Source organism: Dama dama, chromosome 23 (genome assembly GCF_033118175.1).
Source record: "Dama dama isolate Ldn47 chromosome 23, ASM3311817v1, whole genome shotgun sequence".
In the NCBI taxonomy this organism is placed as follows: domain Eukaryota; kingdom Metazoa; phylum Chordata; class Mammalia; order Artiodactyla; family Cervidae; genus Dama; species Dama dama.
The window spans coordinates 58,108,914-58,127,816 of record NC_083703.1 but is presented as its reverse complement, the minus strand read 5'-3'; the positions used below and the strand labels follow the sequence as shown (position 1 = coordinate 58,127,816).

The following is an 18,903-nucleotide window of genomic DNA, read 5'->3' as shown; positions in this document are numbered from 1 at the left end:
TTTCACTCTGTGATTTTTAGCACGCTGAGATGATCCTTGCCTGAAGTTCTTATGATACACGCACACAGGCACATGTATCTGTGCGTGCACGTGTGTGTGTGTATAACAGAGGAGCAGACTTAAAACACTGCTTGCCGTTTCTTCATTTATATTCTGTGAATTTTCCCCATGTAGTTAAACACTCTTCGGTATCCCTTGAATGGCATGCTGTTCCATGACTGTGCCCACCATGGCTTACTTGGTGTTCCTGTTTTGCTTGACACAGAGATTATTTCCCGTTTTTGACTTATGGTACCTGTTGCTCTCTCTGCCTCCTGCATGGTTCTGGGGTCAGGGTGGGGGAATTCGTTCTTTTTGCTGTATCATCTTCTTGCTGTACAGGTTTACTTTATAATTCTCAGAACACCTGGGATTCCTGTTCTCCTCTGCCAAAATGAGGAGCCAGTAAGCCAGGAGTGCCTCCTCCCAGAACATGGATTTAGTCAGGAACATGTTCCTACCAGCAGGCTGAGGGAGTGGAGGTCAGCCCAGACAGTAGGGGTCACAGAGAGTGGCCTTCCCTTTCCCGTGCCCTGCTGGTAGTTAGCAGTGTTCTAAAATCACCGCCAAGTAGTATGGGCTTCCGCTTAGAAAGACACGCCCTGCGAAGTAAGTTGTATTCTCTTAAGGGGAACCCAGATGTCCTTAGGCCATCTAGATGCAGGCTAGAAGACTCCTCTGGGTCCAGTGGTTGTCTTCTCTGTCCTGTGTGCTTTTCACAGCCTGGTGACAAGGAGCGCTGGTGGACGTGGAGGAGTCAGGCAGCACGACTGGGGCTGGTGAAGAATAATCAATATTCAGGGGAGCTGGTGTATTTAATCTTGCCACGTTAAAAATATTGAAATCTCAGCAGACTTAAGTTCTTTATTTGATGTACATCAGGGCTTTCTCATTAAGCATATTTTTCTGAAATTGTCAGTTATAGGAAGAAAATCATTCTTCTAGCAGCTTTATAATATTCTGATTATTGAATTTAAATTGTTTTAGTGGAAGGAGGCAAAACCAGAAGACCTTATGGATTCAAAACTTAGATGTGTGTTTGAATTGCCAGCAGAAAATGATAAACCAGTAAGTATGTTTATAGTTAACAATAATTGAATGTTGCAAGCTGATACTTATTTGCATACCATCTCCTGAAAAACCAAGATTTAAGTTGGCAAATTATTTTCCTTCTTCTGATGTATGAAGAGAAAAATGAGCTGAAGTCAACAAATAAGTGGGCCTTTGTGAAATCTGCCTTTGAAAGATTCACAGAAAGAACTCCTTGAAATGTTTTTTTTTTTGCCTTTGAAAAGCACAACCTGTTGACTGTTGAAATGTCATAAATTCCGAAGAGCTTCTTTGACTTGGGCAAAGTTCTAGGTTGCTGTTATATTTAACAGTGGGAAAGACAAAAACAGAATAATTTGCCATTTATCCTGGTGCTTGATGGACAGGCGGTGGTGAGCGCTCAGCTTGCCTTGTACAGAGTGCTGTCTGCAGGCTTCCTAACTGCATTTCTCCTGAGCACCAACTCTCTACCTCTTGAACCCCAGATTCTCTTCAGTCAAAATGTGCTTGTAGATGAGAATTTCTCGCCCTCAGCACTGCTGACTTTCGGGCCAGGAGTCCTTCACTGTGGGGCTGGCCTGTGTTTTGCAGGGTGTGCTGCGGCACCCTTGACCTCACCCCAGTAGCTTCCCCGGTTGTGATGACTAGAAGCGTCTCCGGATATCGCCCCGTTTGCCCTTCCCGAGGCAGAGTCAGTTCCTGTTGAGAATCACCCCCTTCGCTGCCTGAGCACTGAGGATAAGGAGTGACTCCCTCCCAGCTGCTGGCTCACTTTTCTCTATGTGAAACCAAAGCATGAGCCTGGTTGGCATGGACCTCCCTTCACCCTAGTCAAGAACCTTAAACTGTGTTAACACAGTTTAAAACCCGTGCAGAAGATTAAACCACCCTGGGTGTTAATAGCTGGTGGTGGGAAATAGAAATGTTCACGCTCTCAACATTATCCATAACGATCTCCAGGAATGCTGATGGTTTGTGTCAAAACTACTTAGCATTTTTTTTGGATCGCTAATTGACCACCATCACTGTCCCATTTCTTTGAATGAGTGGTGGTCGTCTTTCCTTTTTTCCCTTCCCTCTTCCCACGGCACATTCTGTCAGTTGTGGATAGTTGAGGACTGTATTCTGGCTCCAGCTGTGCACTCAGAGGTTAGCTCTGTGTGTTGAGGTCTTGCCTGCCAGGGCCTCACTGCCCTGCCCTTGGGAGACTAAGGGTAGAGCTCGCTGTTCTCTGTTTGCTGCGTGGCACCCCCCAAGGGCTTCCATACGCCCCTCCCCCCCCCCCCCCCCCCCGCCGTCCCCACTTATCACTCACCCCAGGGGGTCTCCAGAGGGGGTCACAGTGCAGTTGTGGCTGGGGAAGTGAGGAGCACATTGCCTCCCCAGGCTGAAATACCGTAGACGCTGTTTGTTGCACCTTCATTCCATCTCTGCAGTTGTCTTAAGTTCAGGAGACAAACCGTCCTCTGGGCCACGTCCCCTCTGGCCTTCTACCCCCACCCAGCCAGTCTGGGGGGTGTTCAGATCTTTGTAGTGACAGTAATCTGTGGCTGATAACTCCCGAGCTTGCACAGTTACACTCTGCTAATTTTTCATGGCAGGAATTTGATAGTGCAGTGCGCACAGTCCCTTTTCTCTTTCTTTGAAGTGTTAGTCTCAGCCGGGCTTCATTATTTTCCCTCATCCATAATTTCTGGGGCCCAGTTTTAGATTATGAAGATACTAGATGATAAAGTGATCTGTTTTAAAAGTAAATGTGACATTGTACAGTGTGGATGAAACGCTACCCTGGGTGGTGTCTGCTGAGAACTACTTTGCTTTGCATGAAGAAGTCCTTCAATATGTGGTTGGTGACACTTGGGCTTTCATTTATTTCTGAACAGCATGATGTAGAAATAAATAAAATTATACCCACAACTGCATCAAAGACAGAAACACCAACGGTGTCTAAAGCTCTGAGTTCCTCCTTGGATGACACTGAAGTTAAGAAGGTGATGGAAGAGTGTAAGAGGCTGCAGAGTGAAGTCCAGAGGCTTCGGGAGGAGAACAAGCAGTTCAAGGTAATGGCATTTTGTTTCCTGATCGTCTCCAGGAAATGGGAGCTTTGCTACTATGGTCTTGGGTGAGGAGGTTGATGAAACACCCAATTTGTGGAGTTGTCTTATATTTGCACATTTTTCCTCCAGGCTGAAGTTTCTATACCTTTCCTAAGGTTCTCAAAACAATCCTTGGACACACGCCCACGTGCATCCCAAATTAAGAACCAGTGTCCCTTGAGCAGTAGTTTTTCAACTATTTAAACTCTTGTCCCCTCATAAAAAGACAACAGACAAACAAAAAATTCATTAGTGTAAATTGAAATAAAAAAAAAAACAGTGGTTATCTTGAATTCACATTTTCAAGCCCCTGTTCCATCCCCATTGGATGAGAATCTTTTTGAAGAGAGTAAAGACTGACCTGTATTCTATTTTAAGGCAATCATCATTCTGATTTTTGAGTATCCTAAATAGGTCCAGCAGTAGGGTCTCATCCTCTATCAGTATGGTCAGGAGACTGGAGCTGGGATGCTGTCACATCCATGGGGGAGATTACAGGGAACCAGGGGCAGTAGGGTCTCTTTCTGCAGTCAGCTTGGTCAGGAAACTGGAGCTGAGGTGCTGTCACATCCATGGGGGAGATTACAGGGGACCAGGGGCTCCAGCGAGTGGCCCTGGCTTCAGAGGGTGGCCCTGGCATTGGGGGGTGAGGTTGCACTGGTGCTGGAGCGAGGCAGGTGTGCTACTCTTGGCTTTGGGGACCTGCGGTAGTGTGGAAATGACCAGCCAAACTTGGACTCGCTGTGTATCTTTGTCCATCACAGCGGCTTCTGGCCTCTGTTTACAAAACCCTGTTAAGGCCCCTTCCAGTGTTGAAAGTACGTCTTTCATACACAGTATTAAAGAGAGTGTTTCTGAACATCTGATTGTAGGATCTTTTGTTGCAGCTTAAGTCTTGAGGCTGATCTGTTCTTTTCATCTTGACCATGTCCCCAACCACCATATTCTCTGACTGCATAGCACCAGCTACCCACCATAAATTCTCTGCAGGTGACTCTTCCATTCTCTTACTTTGATGAGGTAGGAGACACAGGGAGGCCAGCGGAGTTTAGGAACTGGCATCCTCGTCTTTCTCTGCAGTAATCATGATTTGCCTCTTTCAGTGACTGCTGTTAGTATGGAGTAAATTATGAAGCTGACACTCTACTTGTGGCTAAAAGTCTAAGATACGCCTAAAGCTTCTTCTTGAATGTATTTCTCTTCTGTGCCATTGAAAGTGATAAATAGGTAGAAATAGCTTCTATATAAACCCAATAAAATAAATGCTGTATTTTGCTGTGCCCTTTTTTTTTTTTTTGGAGTTAATCGAATAGCACCAGTCATTTATCAGCATGCTAGCAATATTGGCCATGCCCCATGAGCAAAGTGTCTTTAAAGTATTATCAGACCAGTCTTGACATTAGAAGATTCTTTATCTTGTCAGACAATGATTTCATGTTTTGTGTTGTTTCATACTTTCATTTGGCCACATATTTCCTAAGACCCTCCCATGTGCCCAGCACTGTGGGATACAGACATGGACAGTCCCTGCCCTTAAGATAAGCCCCAGAGTAGCCGGAGAGACACAGCCACAAATACTGATAACCAGTCCCACAGAGGTGGCTGTGAGTGTTGTGGGGGGTGGGCTCAAGGGGCTGGCTGCCTGTTGTCAGATCTGTCAGATACTTGATGAGTGTGAACAAACTGAAGGAGAAGAAAAGAAAGTGCAGCTGTTGTGGAGGGTGTCAGGAATGGATTGAGGGTAATTAGAATAGGAAGGCCTTGATGCGTTCCCTGTTTGGGATTGTGAAGAAAGGAAAAGTGTCGATTCTCACAGGTCTGTGTAGGTGGGGAAAATGTAGCCAAGTTATCTTCATGTGTATGAAAAAGATAGTTTCTTCTTTGGTAGAAATTCCATGCATTAAGTAGAAAATATTTGAGACGTGTATATCAAGTTCAGTTATACTTTGATATTACAGACATCCCAATTTTGGTCCAGCAGTCTCCATGTAACTCAACAAATATCAACCATAGACAGAGCTCTACATTTAAAAGCATCCAGGTCCCCTGCTTGGTCATTTCTTGGGATTCTTTTCTCTGAAGAACTTTTTTCTATAAATCACAGAGAACCACATTAGTGCCCTGCTTAGACAAAGGGACCAGCAGCACTGTGGTGGATGCATGGAAGAAGAGGGACCTCAAGCCAGTCTCTCCTCTGTAGGCTGTTTCTCCAATTTGCAAAATGAGGAGGTTGGGACTATATCGTGTGATGGAGTCTGGGCATAACACCCTGCCCACCTCTCCCACCACCCCTCCCACCCCCTGCCAAACCTCTGCTAAGCTGTACAGCTGCCTTCCGCTGGTACTGGTGGCTTGGACTGTCTTTGAAACGTGTGTTTGTTCCCCTAGGAGGAAGACGGACTTCGGATGAGGAAGACAGTGCAGAGCAACAGCCCCACTCCCACGTCAGCCACGGCTGGGAAGGAGGAGGGCCTGAGCACCCGGCTGCTGGCGCTCGTCGTCCTCTTCTTCATCGTTGGCGTGATCATAGGGAAGATCGCCTTGTAGAGGCAGCATGCGAGACGGGGATTGGATTGATGGGTCCGCCATAGTGTGGGATTTAAATTTATCATAACCATGTGTAAAGAGAAATTAATGTATGATGACATCTCACAGGTCTTGCCTTTAAATTACCCCTCCCCGCTTGTGTGCACCCATGTGCACACATGCACACACACACACAAATAGAACATAATATAACAATCTTTTAGAAAGTTTAAAACGCATAGTAAATGATTGGGGCAAAGAGTGAACCTTATTAATGACAAGGGAAACCATGATTAAATGGTAATGGCATGTTGTGAATGTCATTTTAAGCATCCATAGCCTTGGTCCATGTTGCTGGAATTCCTCTCTGCAAACATGACACTCTTTCCTGTCTGTTGGTGCTGGCCTCTGGGAAGCTGGAGCCCACCCTGTCGATGTCCTTCCCCGCGCCGCTCACTCGCTGCGGGCAGCCTCTCCATGCCCACCCCGGCCATCAGTTCCTGGGGACTGGTGCGTAGGGCCTGAAGGCACCAAGAACGGAGCTGTGGCCGCATCGGCTCTGCTCATCAGCAGTGGGGAGTGTGTGTTGCTGATTGACCCAACGCTCTGGAAGTCAAAGTCATTGAATGCTGTTCTCTTCAAGGGACCAAGCTAGATAACTATTGGTTCGTGTAGTGAGATTGAATTATTATTCAGAGATGTTTAATGCATATTTAACTTATATAATGTATTTCATCTCATGTCTTCTGTCACAAGATTATAATTAATTCTGTGGCCTAAAACCCACCTGTGCTACCTAACACCGTGGAGTGAAGCTGGCGTTGCTGCCGAAGGTTCAGGGCTCTGTGCTCACATGTGCATGCACGCACACACGTGTGCACACGCGCGCACACACACACACACACATACACACACACACACACACACACACACGGAGGTGTGCTCGTGGGAACGTTGGAGAAGAACTGCCAGGAAATGTCTTCTGTGTAGATAATTGATAGCCACCATGGGGAGAGGACTCTCAGTAGCGGCAGTCAGCTCGAGGTCACTGTCCAGGGGAAAGAGTAGCTGGTCCCTATGCTGTCTGTCTTCCTCTTCTCTTCACCACCACCCACACTTCAGCACCCATGCCCCAGTGTGGTCCTGACCTTCCCAGGCAGCCCTGACTTGGAGTCAGGGCGAGAGAGGCAGGCAGCAGAGGGTCCGGGGAGAGGGAGCCAGCTCGGCGGGGCCAGGGTGTGGTGGATGGTGCTGGAGGGGCTTCAAGAGGGACTGTGGATGAGCCGTCAAGTAGTGATGGAGAGCTTGACTGTGAATTAATTTTATGCCGTAAAAGACCAATCCAATTCTGTTTGACTATGTAGCATCTTAAAAAGAAAAAAAAAAAAAATAAAGCCCCCCCAAATTAAGAGATCTTTTGTCATTTTGTCACTTTTGCCGAGTGGGTGGGGGTACTTAATAGTTTTATCATCATTATTTTGTCATTGGAAGGTTGACTGAAAAATGACCCCTATCAAAAAAGAAAAAAGACCCTATGGATGAGAAATACATATGTTTACATGTGGAACACTCTTGGTAAACATTGAACAGACCTAGTTCCCAACCACAGACCCATCGCATGAAGCTGTGGAAGCCTGGCTAGCAGTTATAAGTTGGTCTCCAGTGTCTATTCCATGTGGACCTAGGTACTTAAGGAAAGGGGTGAGATGAATGAGCAGGGAAGTGTGTGCATTCTGCCATTTCTGTTCAGTGTAGCAGTTGCAGCAGGTTAATCTTTATGTGATTAATCTGCTACAACTCCTGGCCTTGAAAGGGCAGTGATTAGGAGGACTTGCCAAGTGTCTCAGTGGTAAAGAACCTGCCTGCCAGTGCAGGAGCTCCCAGAGACGCGGGTTTGATCCTTGGGTCAGGGAGATCCCCCGGAAGGAGGAAATGGCTTCCCACTCCAGTTTCTTGCCTGGGGAATCTCATGGACAGAGGAGCCTGGCGGGCTGCAGTCCATGGGGTCGCAGAAAGCTGGATGTGACTGAGCACGCACAGATAGTGCCTGTGGATGTAGTGCAACCCCATTTCCTTAGAGCAGGAGTCGGAAGACTTCCTTCAAGGAGGTTGCTGTGTATGCCAATAAAACTTTATTCACAAGAACAGCTGCTGGGATATGGCCCGTGAGACAAATTTGCTGGTGCCTGTATCAAGTGACACGTTTTCAAAAAGAGTGCCCGGGATGCCTGTGTTTCAGGTGTTTAAAAATGACTTAGTATTTTGTGTACATCTAGAAAAAGGAAATCCACATCTCAGAGGATGTGGGCTATTTGTGTGTAGCTAAAAAATCAAAATTTAAAATCCAAGGTTGTCTCTTCTAACTAATCATCTGATTAAACCTCTTTGCATTTTAGGGGTTAGGACTTGGTGAACACCTGTTTGTTGAACTTTCTGATTGAGTGGAAGAAGGGAACCCCCACCAGGGAGAGAAGGGTAGTGATGGGAAGACCGGACCTCACGTCAGTGACCCTGGTCAGGGAAGAGCATGTCAGGAGAGGAGAACGTGTGTGGAGCAGGTACTGCTCTGGTTCATTATTTTAAGAGCCAGGGACACTCAAGATCTTGAACCTGGAAGAGGGTGCAGATTTGGGGTGTCTTTTCTGGAAATTGAGAGTGAGGCAGGTAGATGGATGTGTGGTCCTGCCTGTAGACTGTTCTGTCCTGAGCTGGTGAGAGTCAAGTCATTGGAATAAACTGGCTTGGAACTAGCTAGGTTAGAGTGTCAGCTGGGAAGGGAGGCTGGGCGGGCACGGTCGGGCTGCTCCCGTGCCTGCAGCCCTAGTTACTGCTTATAGCACCTGTGAGGGCAGTGCCCTCCCTGGTTTAGAAATATCCGCCCCCAAGCTCACAGATACAAAAGAGATTGCAAGCAGTAACAGAGTCCTATAGATTTTTATTGATTGATAATTGATAATTTAGGCTCCCTTGGCACCATACGGAATACCTCTTAAAAGACTAGCAGGCTGTGTTATTTGTAGGCATGAGGACCTGGCTTTAATTTTTTTTTTTCTTCTCCTAGTTTGCATGTTTTCCTTCTCTCTCGTCTTCTAAACTGCTGGCACAGCGGTAATAAATACTGATAAAATCAAAATTGATTTTTACCAGTGGACAGTTTATGCCTAGAGAGACGGCTTATACCTACATAACACAGAAGGGGGAAAAAATGAAGAACCTCCAGTGATCCGTGAAAACCTAAATGCTTTCAAACAAATCCCAGGAAAAGAATTGCTATTGGAAAGTATCGCTACTGGACTTGCAGGCTGAGTTGAGTCAGATATAACTGAATGCAGCGATAGCTCACAGCTAAATAGCCTTTCAAATTAATTTGCAAACAAGCTGTGTGTGCGTAGCATATATACCATATGTAAGTAGCTTAACATTTTTCAAATGGTGTCTATTTTTTTTGCACACAAAAATATATTTGCAAACTCAGAATCCACGCCAGTATAGAATGCCGTTTATCATTTTCAGTTCCTTCTCTATAAAGAACTGGCTCATTTACAAGTTTTTGTTTATGGTTTGTTTGTGAAATAGTTGATAAAATACCGAGAGAGGTGGATGTGGACTTGAAAGTCACCTTGAACACTTGAGTAACATCAACATTGGCAGGTGGAGAGGCCACTGCACCCCGTTGGTGATGGCATTCACTGACATGCGTCTTGCTGGGGCCCTGGGGCAGGAACGGCTTGTCTCATGGTCCCTTCCTGTTGAGGCTGTGGGGCTGGAGCAGGAGGAGCCCTGAGTATTACATGAACTCACCAGAGTTCCCTCTCTGTGGAGACCTGGCACAGTGAACCTTGGGTGGCAGTCACTGGTGCTGAGATGTGAGCAGGAATGGGGTTGTGTTCAGAAGGTCCACCACGCTGTTAGACAGACGACGACTCCAGCTTGGCGAGCAGGTCCCACAAGACCAGAAAAGGCACTCGGTACCCCCTGTGCCCCATGAGAAGTGGGGTCCCTCAGAGTTCCCGGCCTGGTTGGATTTGGAGAAAACTCTCCTCTTTGTTTTTTAAAAGCCTTCTTCAGAGCTTCTCTGATAGTAGCCTTGCAGGGAAAGTCGCTGTTGTTAGGACACCCTCCCCACCCCGTGCAGAGCATTTCCTCTATGCTCCCTCATTGACTCAATCCTCATGACAACTGTGATACGTTGGAGAGTGAGGGTTCTGTTTTGCACAAGAGGAAATGAAGCCTCCAGGAGGTTAAACGGGGCAACTTCCTAGAACCTCTAGTTTGGAACAAAGTCAGTCTCTGGGCAGCCTCCTGCAAGGGCCTAAATCTCTAAGACGCTGTTTCAGCTGCAAAAACCCCTCAGAGGGGCAGTGAGAAAGGCCTTGGTGAATTAGCGGGGGCCCACCTTGGCACCACGGGCCCTTCATGCACCTTGTCTGTGTTTGCCTTCATCCCTTCTGTGGTTGGTTTTACATATAAAGTAGACGGAGTCAGGACTCTCATTCTGATGCTGCTTTATTTTTCTTTTGGAAACTAAACACACTTCAGACAGTGAAGAAAGGTGCATTTTCCATTTTCTTATTGCCTGAAGATCGCTGCGTGACGCTCCTGGGGAATGAATTTGGGGGCTTGAGAAAGAAAATGACTAGTCTGTCTCACAAGGTGATGATGAGGCTTTCTGTGGAGGCTTTACATAACTTGTAAGTGAAACATGAAACAAAAACCAGCATTAAAAACCGGCATCACAAGGGGCCTGCTGGGGATTACAGCAGCATAGCTGCTGGTCCCAGACCCCTCCGGGAAATCACCGAAGGGGGCCGCCACAGCAGACCCCACTAAAGCACATCACCTGACAGGCAGGCCAGGGAGGCTGTGGAAATGCATCCCCAGCAAGATAAATTCACTAACCCACTTCCTCCTGAGTCTGAATCTCATCAGCCGCATACCTGGCGCACACAGGACTTGGCCTCCAGGAACGTCAGTTAGGGTGCACAAGGTCCCCCACCCCCGAGTCGACAGACCCAACCTCCCTCTGTCCACTGTAACCCCACCGTGAAAAGCAAAGATTTCACTTTTATCATTATTACAGAGGTATTTTGAAAAACTTAAAAGACATGAACACACACAAACAGTTGTAATAGTTTAAAGTGAAGCTGGTAGAGGTGGGTGAGCAGTTGTCTCAATGAATATAATGATTTTAGGTGTTCTTCTTAATGGAAATAACTTCATTAGAAAACGTCTGCACCCAATCAGTAGGGAAGAAAGAAAGAACTCGCAACAGAAATAAAGCTATTATCATCTAACTTGCCATAAATATTTGTAATTATGATACCTGGGAATGTTGCCATGATATGGATTGCTTTGATTAAAAGACATCAGTTGAATAAAACAGTATGGTGGGGTAATATGAATAGTCTGCTGCTGCTGAATAAATACTGATGTTTATTTTTAAACCAGAAAACACTGATCCTGTGACAATGCCCTATTACAGTTATTCTGTTATACCGCAGGGTGGATGTGTGTTTAATCCTCAGGCTCAGGGGTGTGGGGGCAGGACAGGTGCTGGCTTCCTGTCCTGCCCACCTCTGCGTCCTGAGCCTAGGGAGCTTGGCTTCCACGGGTGTGGCTGCAGCCCCAGAGGGTTTTGTTTCACTGATGTCTAACAAGTCTGGCCAGAACAGAAAAGGTTACATTATTTGTTAATTTCCCTTCAGCAACTGCCGACTAAGGGAGACAAATCAGATATCTTAACAGGATTTCATTAAGGCTTAGTGCTAACAAGAATGCATAGTTTTTGTGATTTAAGATAATAAATTAGCGTTCGTGTTTCCCACATTGACTCAACATTTTTCAACGTAATACAGAAAGGTCTGGTTCTTTTTATGAACTGGGTGCCTGCATTGCCATCTTTCCTTTGTATTTTAGAAGTAAACTAAATTCGTCTGTGAGCTTCTAGTGCAGCATTCATTTAAAAATATCTTTTTTTCCATTGATAATTTTCTTTGGATTCAAAGGTCAGAGTTTATTGTCTGTCCTACTGATAGCATGTGCATAAGAACTGCTGCTTGCTTTTCACCACCCCCTCATTCAGCAAACATCGGTCAGTTTACCTTCTCAGTGTCAGATCCTGAATGAGATGCTGAGAAATTACTCAACAGGAATGATTGTGTTTTTGTGTTTTTCATTCGTAAGCAGCCTCAGTGAACTGACTCACTCTTCTACGTAGAGAGAAAAACGCAAAATGCATTTGGTTCTCATTTCTCTTACTAGCATTTCCTTTTTTAAAAAACACAATTTATAAGCTGCTGCCATTTGGAACTTCTTATAAGAAACTCAAAATGATCTATTTTCATTTAAATGTTCCCTTCACCTCCTCTCTCCTTTTTGAGAGAAGAAGCAGTTTCAGTAACACACGCTGTTCTTTCCACGGTTTATATCTCACTCCCTGTCATGAAAAAAGATCTCTGCGGTTTGTGATGAGGGTTTTTATCCTGACTTCAATATATGTTAACATTTTGGGAATTGAGTATTCTAAGAGATGTCTTAGAATGCTTTCATTTCCATCATTTTTCTTCTATGTTTTTTAAGTTGTATGACCTGTTTTGACATGGTATGCATTTAAAAAGTTGGTGTAGGAGAGGACTCTTTACCATGGTACGTGTTGGTTATCTGATATGTAATAAATTCATGGTTTCATGGCTGATTTTCCACCTCCCAGAGGGAAGGGGGTGGGTTTCCGCAGTGTCCAGATCAAAGGAGCCGTTCCCAGCATGTTCTCACATGTTCCACGTCGGCCTGATGAAACCTGCCCTGCCGAGGCATGAACTTTCCATACTAGCCGTCTCCGTGTTATGTTCAATAAATTCTGTGCTCTGAATGTGTTTGAAGGATGCTTCAGTGTAAAATTATTTTGAATGGATGGCCTAAGAGCATTTAGCCATGCTTTAGACCAGATACTAGAGCCCATCACTAGCTCTCTTACTGTTCCTTGGGAGCACAAAATTGGTTTAAATGAACAATCAGATATTTTGTGCCCGAAAACAGCCTTATGAATGACTCAGGTCAACCTCCTCATTTTAGTGATGAGGAAACTTTTGCCCAGAGAGCTTCAGCATGGGGACCAGGCCTGCATCCCTGTGTTTTCCTGTCAGGGGAGGTGTTTGTTGTTGACTTACTGATTACTCAGTGGTGTAAACTTCCTCCAAGCCCGCACACCGGGGTGGCGTTGGTCTTTTAAGCCGTGGCTGATCGTCTCCATCTTCCAGTGTTTTCATGTTAAAACATTAATGAGAACATTTTAACCTCTTTGGAGGAAGTTACACATGCAAACGGTAAGGCTTCATGCAAGAGCGAAGGGTAGACAGCTCCTCTTCAGTGTCCTCCAGTCTGAAACCCGCTTCCCTTCTCCACAGGCTCCCCACACCCCATTTCCTGTTCAGCTGTCCCTGTTCCCTGTTCTGTGTGTGCAGAGCCCTTGTGTTTTCTTACACACAAGCAGCAGCACACACTCCCCTCCCTGTCCTGAGCGCGTTTGCTGACTTTATAGTGCATCTTAGAGATCATTTCGTGGCCACACACATCCAAATGGCTCCGTGGGTCTCCCCTGCATGATTTTTCTCAACCAGCCCTCTGAGAGGTGCACCTAAGTCATTTCCAGTCTCACTGCTGCAAACACAGATGCAGCAAATGCCCCTGTAAGTGAGCTGGAATATCAGGAGAGAGTTCCTGAAAGAGACTTGGGGAAGGGCATGTGTGCGCGCACAGTCACTCAGTCATATCCGGCTCTGTGACCCCACGGACTGTAGCCTGCCAGGCTCCTCTGTCCATGGGATTCTCCAGGTAAGAATACTCTAGTAGGTTGCCATTTCCTCCTCCAGGGAATCTTCCTGACCCAGGGATAGAACCCGCATCTTCAGCATCTCCTGCATTGGCAGGCAGATTCTTTTACCGCTGTGCCACTTGGGAAGCCCCACGGGAAAGGGCGCCTGCATGTAAAATTTGACCCTGTGACTCCACATCTTACAGAGGACGTGGTAGCATGTGGCCCCAGAACTGCCTCCTTTCCTCCTGTTCCTTCACCAGCATCTTGCCTCACCCACCTTTTTGATCTTTGCTCATCGGAAACATGCGCTTGGTTTCCCAGTTTTAGTTTGGGATTTCTGTGTGTGAGGTTGAGCAGCTTTTCATGGGGTAAAGGATCAGCAGTGACATTGAAAGGCACCCCACACAAGGGGCTGATGACAAAACTGAAGAAGAATGACAAAAACGAAGATGCGGACACATGTATGAATGTGCAAATAGGAATCCATGTGATTTCACTAACAGGAAAATCACTTGCCGCAAAGAGTACAGATGTGGACTGGGTGGGAGAGGAAATCACCCTGTGTGGCCAACAAACTGAGCCCAGACTGTTGACCTGAATCAGTAGCCTCACTACCGCACTGGTCCGAACATTACACATCACATTCCTGGGGTCCTTTCAAAACTATGGCGTCCTAAAGAGGATGTGTTTCAGCCTCCTAGTCCATGGGGAACCTTCCTCCTATAAAAGGTACTGAAAATGGTGGTAATCTGTACAGGGTTAAAATCCCAGCTGTGAAATAGAAGCTTTTTTTTTTTTTTTTTAAAGCTTTTTACTTTGTATTGGAGTGTAGCCAATTAACAATGTTGTGGTCGTTTCAGGTGCATAGCAAAGCAACTCAGGCGTACATATACGTCTATCCATTCTCCCCTCAACTCTGCTCCCATCCAGCCTGTCACATAACATGGAGCAGAGTTTCCTGTGCTATACAGTAGGTCCTTGTTGGTTATCCATTTCAAATATAGCAGTGTATACATACATGTCCATCCCAAATTCCCTAACCATCCCTTCCCCCCTGGCAACTATAAGTTCCTTCTCTAAGTCTGTGAGTCTCATTCTGTTTTGTAAATAAGTTCATTTGTATCATTTCTTTTGAGATTCCACCTATAAGGGATGTCATATTTCTCCTCTGTCTGAGTTACTTCACCTCAGTAGGACAATCTCTAGGTGAGGACTTTTTAAACAGGAAAAGCTGCTGTACTGAAGAAGTAACCACACCAATTTGCCATTATCTTTCGTCAGTGCATTAGAAGACAAATCTGCTCCCTAAGAACCTGCTGGGTCCTAAATGGGGGTGACACGCTGCATCAGACACAGGATGCCCTCGGAAATTGTACTCGGAGTCTTGAATTCTTTTTTTTTTTTTAAGTAGAACTTCTGTTTTCTTAGCAATATTTGACCACTAAGGTCACGTCAAAGAAGCCAAGCAATAGCAAATCTTTGGAGAAACAAAAAATGAGTGTTATGGACTTCTGGAAAAACGTACCTTTATGCTACTTCAAAAATGTTAGGAAAATGTGTGTGGAGGGCAGGACTCTTTAAAATCAAGCCAAGGCCCACCGTCGTATTTTAAGCCCCTCCTTGTAGTCAGGTTGCCAGTTCTAACATGACTCCAAACTCCGTTAGGAATGATGGAGTCATCAAAGGAGAGCCATCCAGTCCCTGTGGTCCCGTCATGTGTGTGCGAAGTTGTTTGGTCATGTCTGATTCTTTGCAACCCTGTGGACTAGCCCACCAGGCTCCTCTGTCCACAGGATTCTCTAGGCAAAAATACTGGAGTCGGTTGACACGCCCTCCTCCAGGGGATCTTCCTGACCCAGGGATCAAACTGCGTCTCTTATGTCTCCTGCATTGGCAGGCGGGTTCTTTACCACTAGTGCCATCTGGGAAGCCTGTGGCCCCATAATACCCTCAGTATTTCCCCTAAGTCTCAGACGTTGAGGACAAGTGAGATTTACAGACACTGGCTTGAGACTGCCGGCTCTAAGGCACCTTCCCAACCCCACCACCCCTGCCCCCAGTTCTCTGTCCCTTTATTGGATTAAAAGCAATTTGAAGGGACATTCTAGGTTCTGTCATTGGATTTGGCCTTGTGGTATTTTTAATTTTGTTTTTTAACCCAAGCATTTCATTTAATAGTATTAACAGCCAAATAGTTCTAACAGGCTCATAATGAAAACCAGCAGACCCTCATCACTCCTGGCTTCCATTGCCTAGAGGCAGCTGTTTTTAGCACTAATTTCTTCTGGTAATTAACCTCTATATTTCTGAAGAGTGTGTGTGTGCTACTTTTTTCTTGATCTTTCACGTCTAGATGCTATTTCTTGATTTCCTTCTAAGGAAGAGAAGGGTTTAGCTCCAATAACCTTTCTCCCCACCTCCGTCTGCAGCACAGTCTCCTCTCTCGTCCCTCTCTGTGGGTCATGTCATCATTTCTGGCTGTGCAGGTATCTTTATGCATGGTTGTTGTTGTTCAGCTGCTAAGTTGTGTCCTATTCTTTCTGACCCCATGGACTGCAGCACACCAGGCTCCCCTGTCCTTCACTCTCCCCCAGAGTGTGCTCAAACTCATGTCCATTGTGTTAATGATGCCATCTAACCATCTTATCCTCTGTTGCCCCCTTCTCCTCTTGCCCTCAATCTTTCCCAGCATTAGGGTCTTTTCTAATGAGTCAGCTCTTCAAATCAGGTGGCCCAAGTATTGGAGCTTCAGCTTCAGCATCAGTCCTTCCAGTGAATTTTCAGGGTTGATTTCCTTTAGGATTGACTAGTTTGATCTCCTTGCAGTCCAAGGGATTCTCAAGAGTTTCCTCCAGTAACACAATTCAAAAGCATCGATTCTTTGGTGCTCAGCCTTCTTTATGGTTCAACTCTCACATCTGTACATGACTGCCGGTGAAACCATGGCTTTGATTAGACAGACCTTGGTCTCTCTAGGCCTGCTGCTCAGCTCTCATCCCAGGAGGGCCCTTTCCTCCCTTTTATATCGGGAGCTTCCTTTGTTCTCTCCTGGGTTGGATTTCTTGTTTTCTGGATCTCTTGCTTTCTCCTTCTTGTTTCACTACCTGCTGAAGAATGTGGTAAGATGTATCCTTTAGCAGATCTCTAATGGAGAAGTAAGGGTGAGATCATTTTTCTGAGAATTTCACATTTCTGGAAGTGTTCCATTCTGCCCTCCTACTTGGTCGATAGTTGGAGTGGGTATAGTAATCAAGGCTGGAAATCATTTAGAGGATTTTGAAGCACTGTTCACTGATTACCAGTTTCCAGTGTTGCCCATAAGAAGTCAGAGACCATTTTAATGTCTGATCCTTTTTCTATTTCTGGAGAAATTCTTCAATCTCCAACTTTCTTTTGATTTTTTTCCTGTTAATGTACTTATCATTTTCAAGACTTCTTTCTTTTCCAGTTATTCTTATTTGTTTATGGCCAGCTGCTGTTGCTAGATATATATGCTGGTTTCTTTTCATTGAGGATATTATAGTTCTTTTGTTGTTGTTCTAGAAGCTTCTGTTTTGTTGTTCTATAAGAGAGACTAAAAAAATGGTGGTGGTCTTTAAAAGGTTAACATTCTTTTCACTGAGGAAAAGTATAGTTTTTGTTGTGGGTCTATCCCCTGCATTATCTACTACCTACTACTTGCTTTGGACTAGGTTTGTGTCTGTACCATTTTGGAGGTTTTCTCAAATGCCTGGTGATCCCTGACCATCCTCAGGTATCCATTTGTTGTTGTTTAGTTGCTAAGTCATGTCTGACTCTTTCGTGACCCCATGGACTGTAGCCCACCAGACTTCTCTGTCCATGGGATTTCCCAGGCAAGAATACTAAAGTGGGTTGTCGTTTCCTTCTCCAGTGGATCTTCCCTACCAAGGGATCAAACCCGTGTCTCCTGAATCGGCAGATGGATTTGTTACCACTGAGCCACCAGAGAAGCAGGTATTTTTAGTGAAGCACTAAAAAGCTGATGGGAAGGTGCATGGGTGAAGGTGGGATTTGTTGAACAGTGGGATTCAATGAAAGCTAACTCGTTGGGGACCTAACAGATACCTCGTTAAGGAATTTCTAGCTGTCAGTACCTGTAGTTGGTTTAGCTGGGGCTCATTTCTCTAAAGAGGAATCTTACAGTCTCCTGCCTGGCAGCGTAAGTCTGGCCATCATCCCTTAACAAGGAAGAGAATGTACAGCTTCACTCTTTCATGTGTAGAATTGTCTTTACTTCATTTTTAGCTTACACCTTGTCCTTGCCCTAAATGGTTTCCACGTCCAAAGATACTCTGATTAAACTGCTGGTTGTTAGAGGGGTTAGGGACAAAACTCCTTTTGTAGACTTGCAAATGGTCCTCCTGTTTTCAGCCCTACTGCTGTCCTGCTTCTGAGTCGCCTCGGCCCACCAATTTCTTAGCCTTCAGGGTACGAGTGGACACACCTCTGAGCTCCACCTCTCAGACAACCTGCCCCCTCTTTTCTTTGCCTTTCTTGCAGCCTACTACAGGAAGGGGCCCATCCGTGTTCCAGATCCCAGAATTTTACTTTTGTTGGCTGTTGTCTCTCTTCCTTTCTTATCTGTGTGATTTTGTGCCTTTTTATTCTTTTCCTGACATTTACTGGGATTTCAGAAGGAAGTAGAGGGAAAAGCATTTGTTCTACCTGGCCACTTTAGCCAGAAGTTTGGAAGGCCTTCATGGTGGATGCTAAGTCAATACTTATAGGTCTTATTAAACAGACATGACTGATTTTAACAGAAGCAATAACCACCTAAGTTTTTTGTTCATTTATTTTCTCCTGAGGTTATTAAAAAAATACCAGATGTAGGAGGAAGAGTAGTACGTTATTAATTAATAGCCTTAAGGAAATAAATATGACATCACTGAGAAAAGACCCAACCTCACCAAGTTCCCTAGTTTAAAGCCATTCCTCTTAGACTCTGCTGCTGATTCCTCTTGAATCATTGCCAGTTATCACTTGCCAGTTTTGGTCTTTCCTGTTGAAGATGGGTGGCTCCAGGAATATCATCAGGTTTCAGCTCATTTTGCTAGTGGGGGACTGGAGCAGCAAGAACATGGAGTCGTAGGGGCACGTGTGAGGCTGAGGGTGTCCTCGATCTCCGTGACCTCTGTTAAGTATGAGAAACCCGAGATGGATCCTCAGGGGATCCTGTGCTGGGTGCTGTGACCCCCTCTCCTGGGACAGCAGTTGTACCTAATGTCCTTCCTAGGGAGAGTCTGGCTGGTAGAAAATAGGTATCTTCAAGTTCACAGAGTTCTGCTTTGTCCATCTTATTAAAAAAAACAAACAAAATTCCAAGCTGGTATTTTAAGAATGTGGTTATCATCTTGATGC

At 45.4% G+C, this 18,903-nt stretch overlaps 1 protein-coding gene across 2 annotated transcripts in view; it reads left to right on the top strand.

The window, feature by feature from the left end:
* The window catches only part of VAPB (VAMP associated protein B and C), a 47,666-nt gene extending 40,544 nt beyond the window's left edge, over positions 1-7,122 (top strand). Inside the window, exons 4-6 of one of the 2 annotated variants that reach the window (XM_061126932.1) lie at positions 1,027-1,107; positions 2,973-3,149; positions 5,574-7,122. In XM_061126932.1, coding sequence (XP_060982915.1) covers positions 1,027-1,107; positions 2,973-3,149; positions 5,574-5,732 — 417 coding nt within the window. In that variant the 3' untranslated portion in view covers positions 5,733-7,122. The remainder of the gene's footprint in view (positions 1-1,026; positions 1,108-2,972; positions 3,150-5,573) is intronic. The other variant, XM_061126933.1, reaches the window with a different exon arrangement.
* The last annotated feature ends 11,781 nt before the right edge of the window (positions 7,123-18,903 follow it).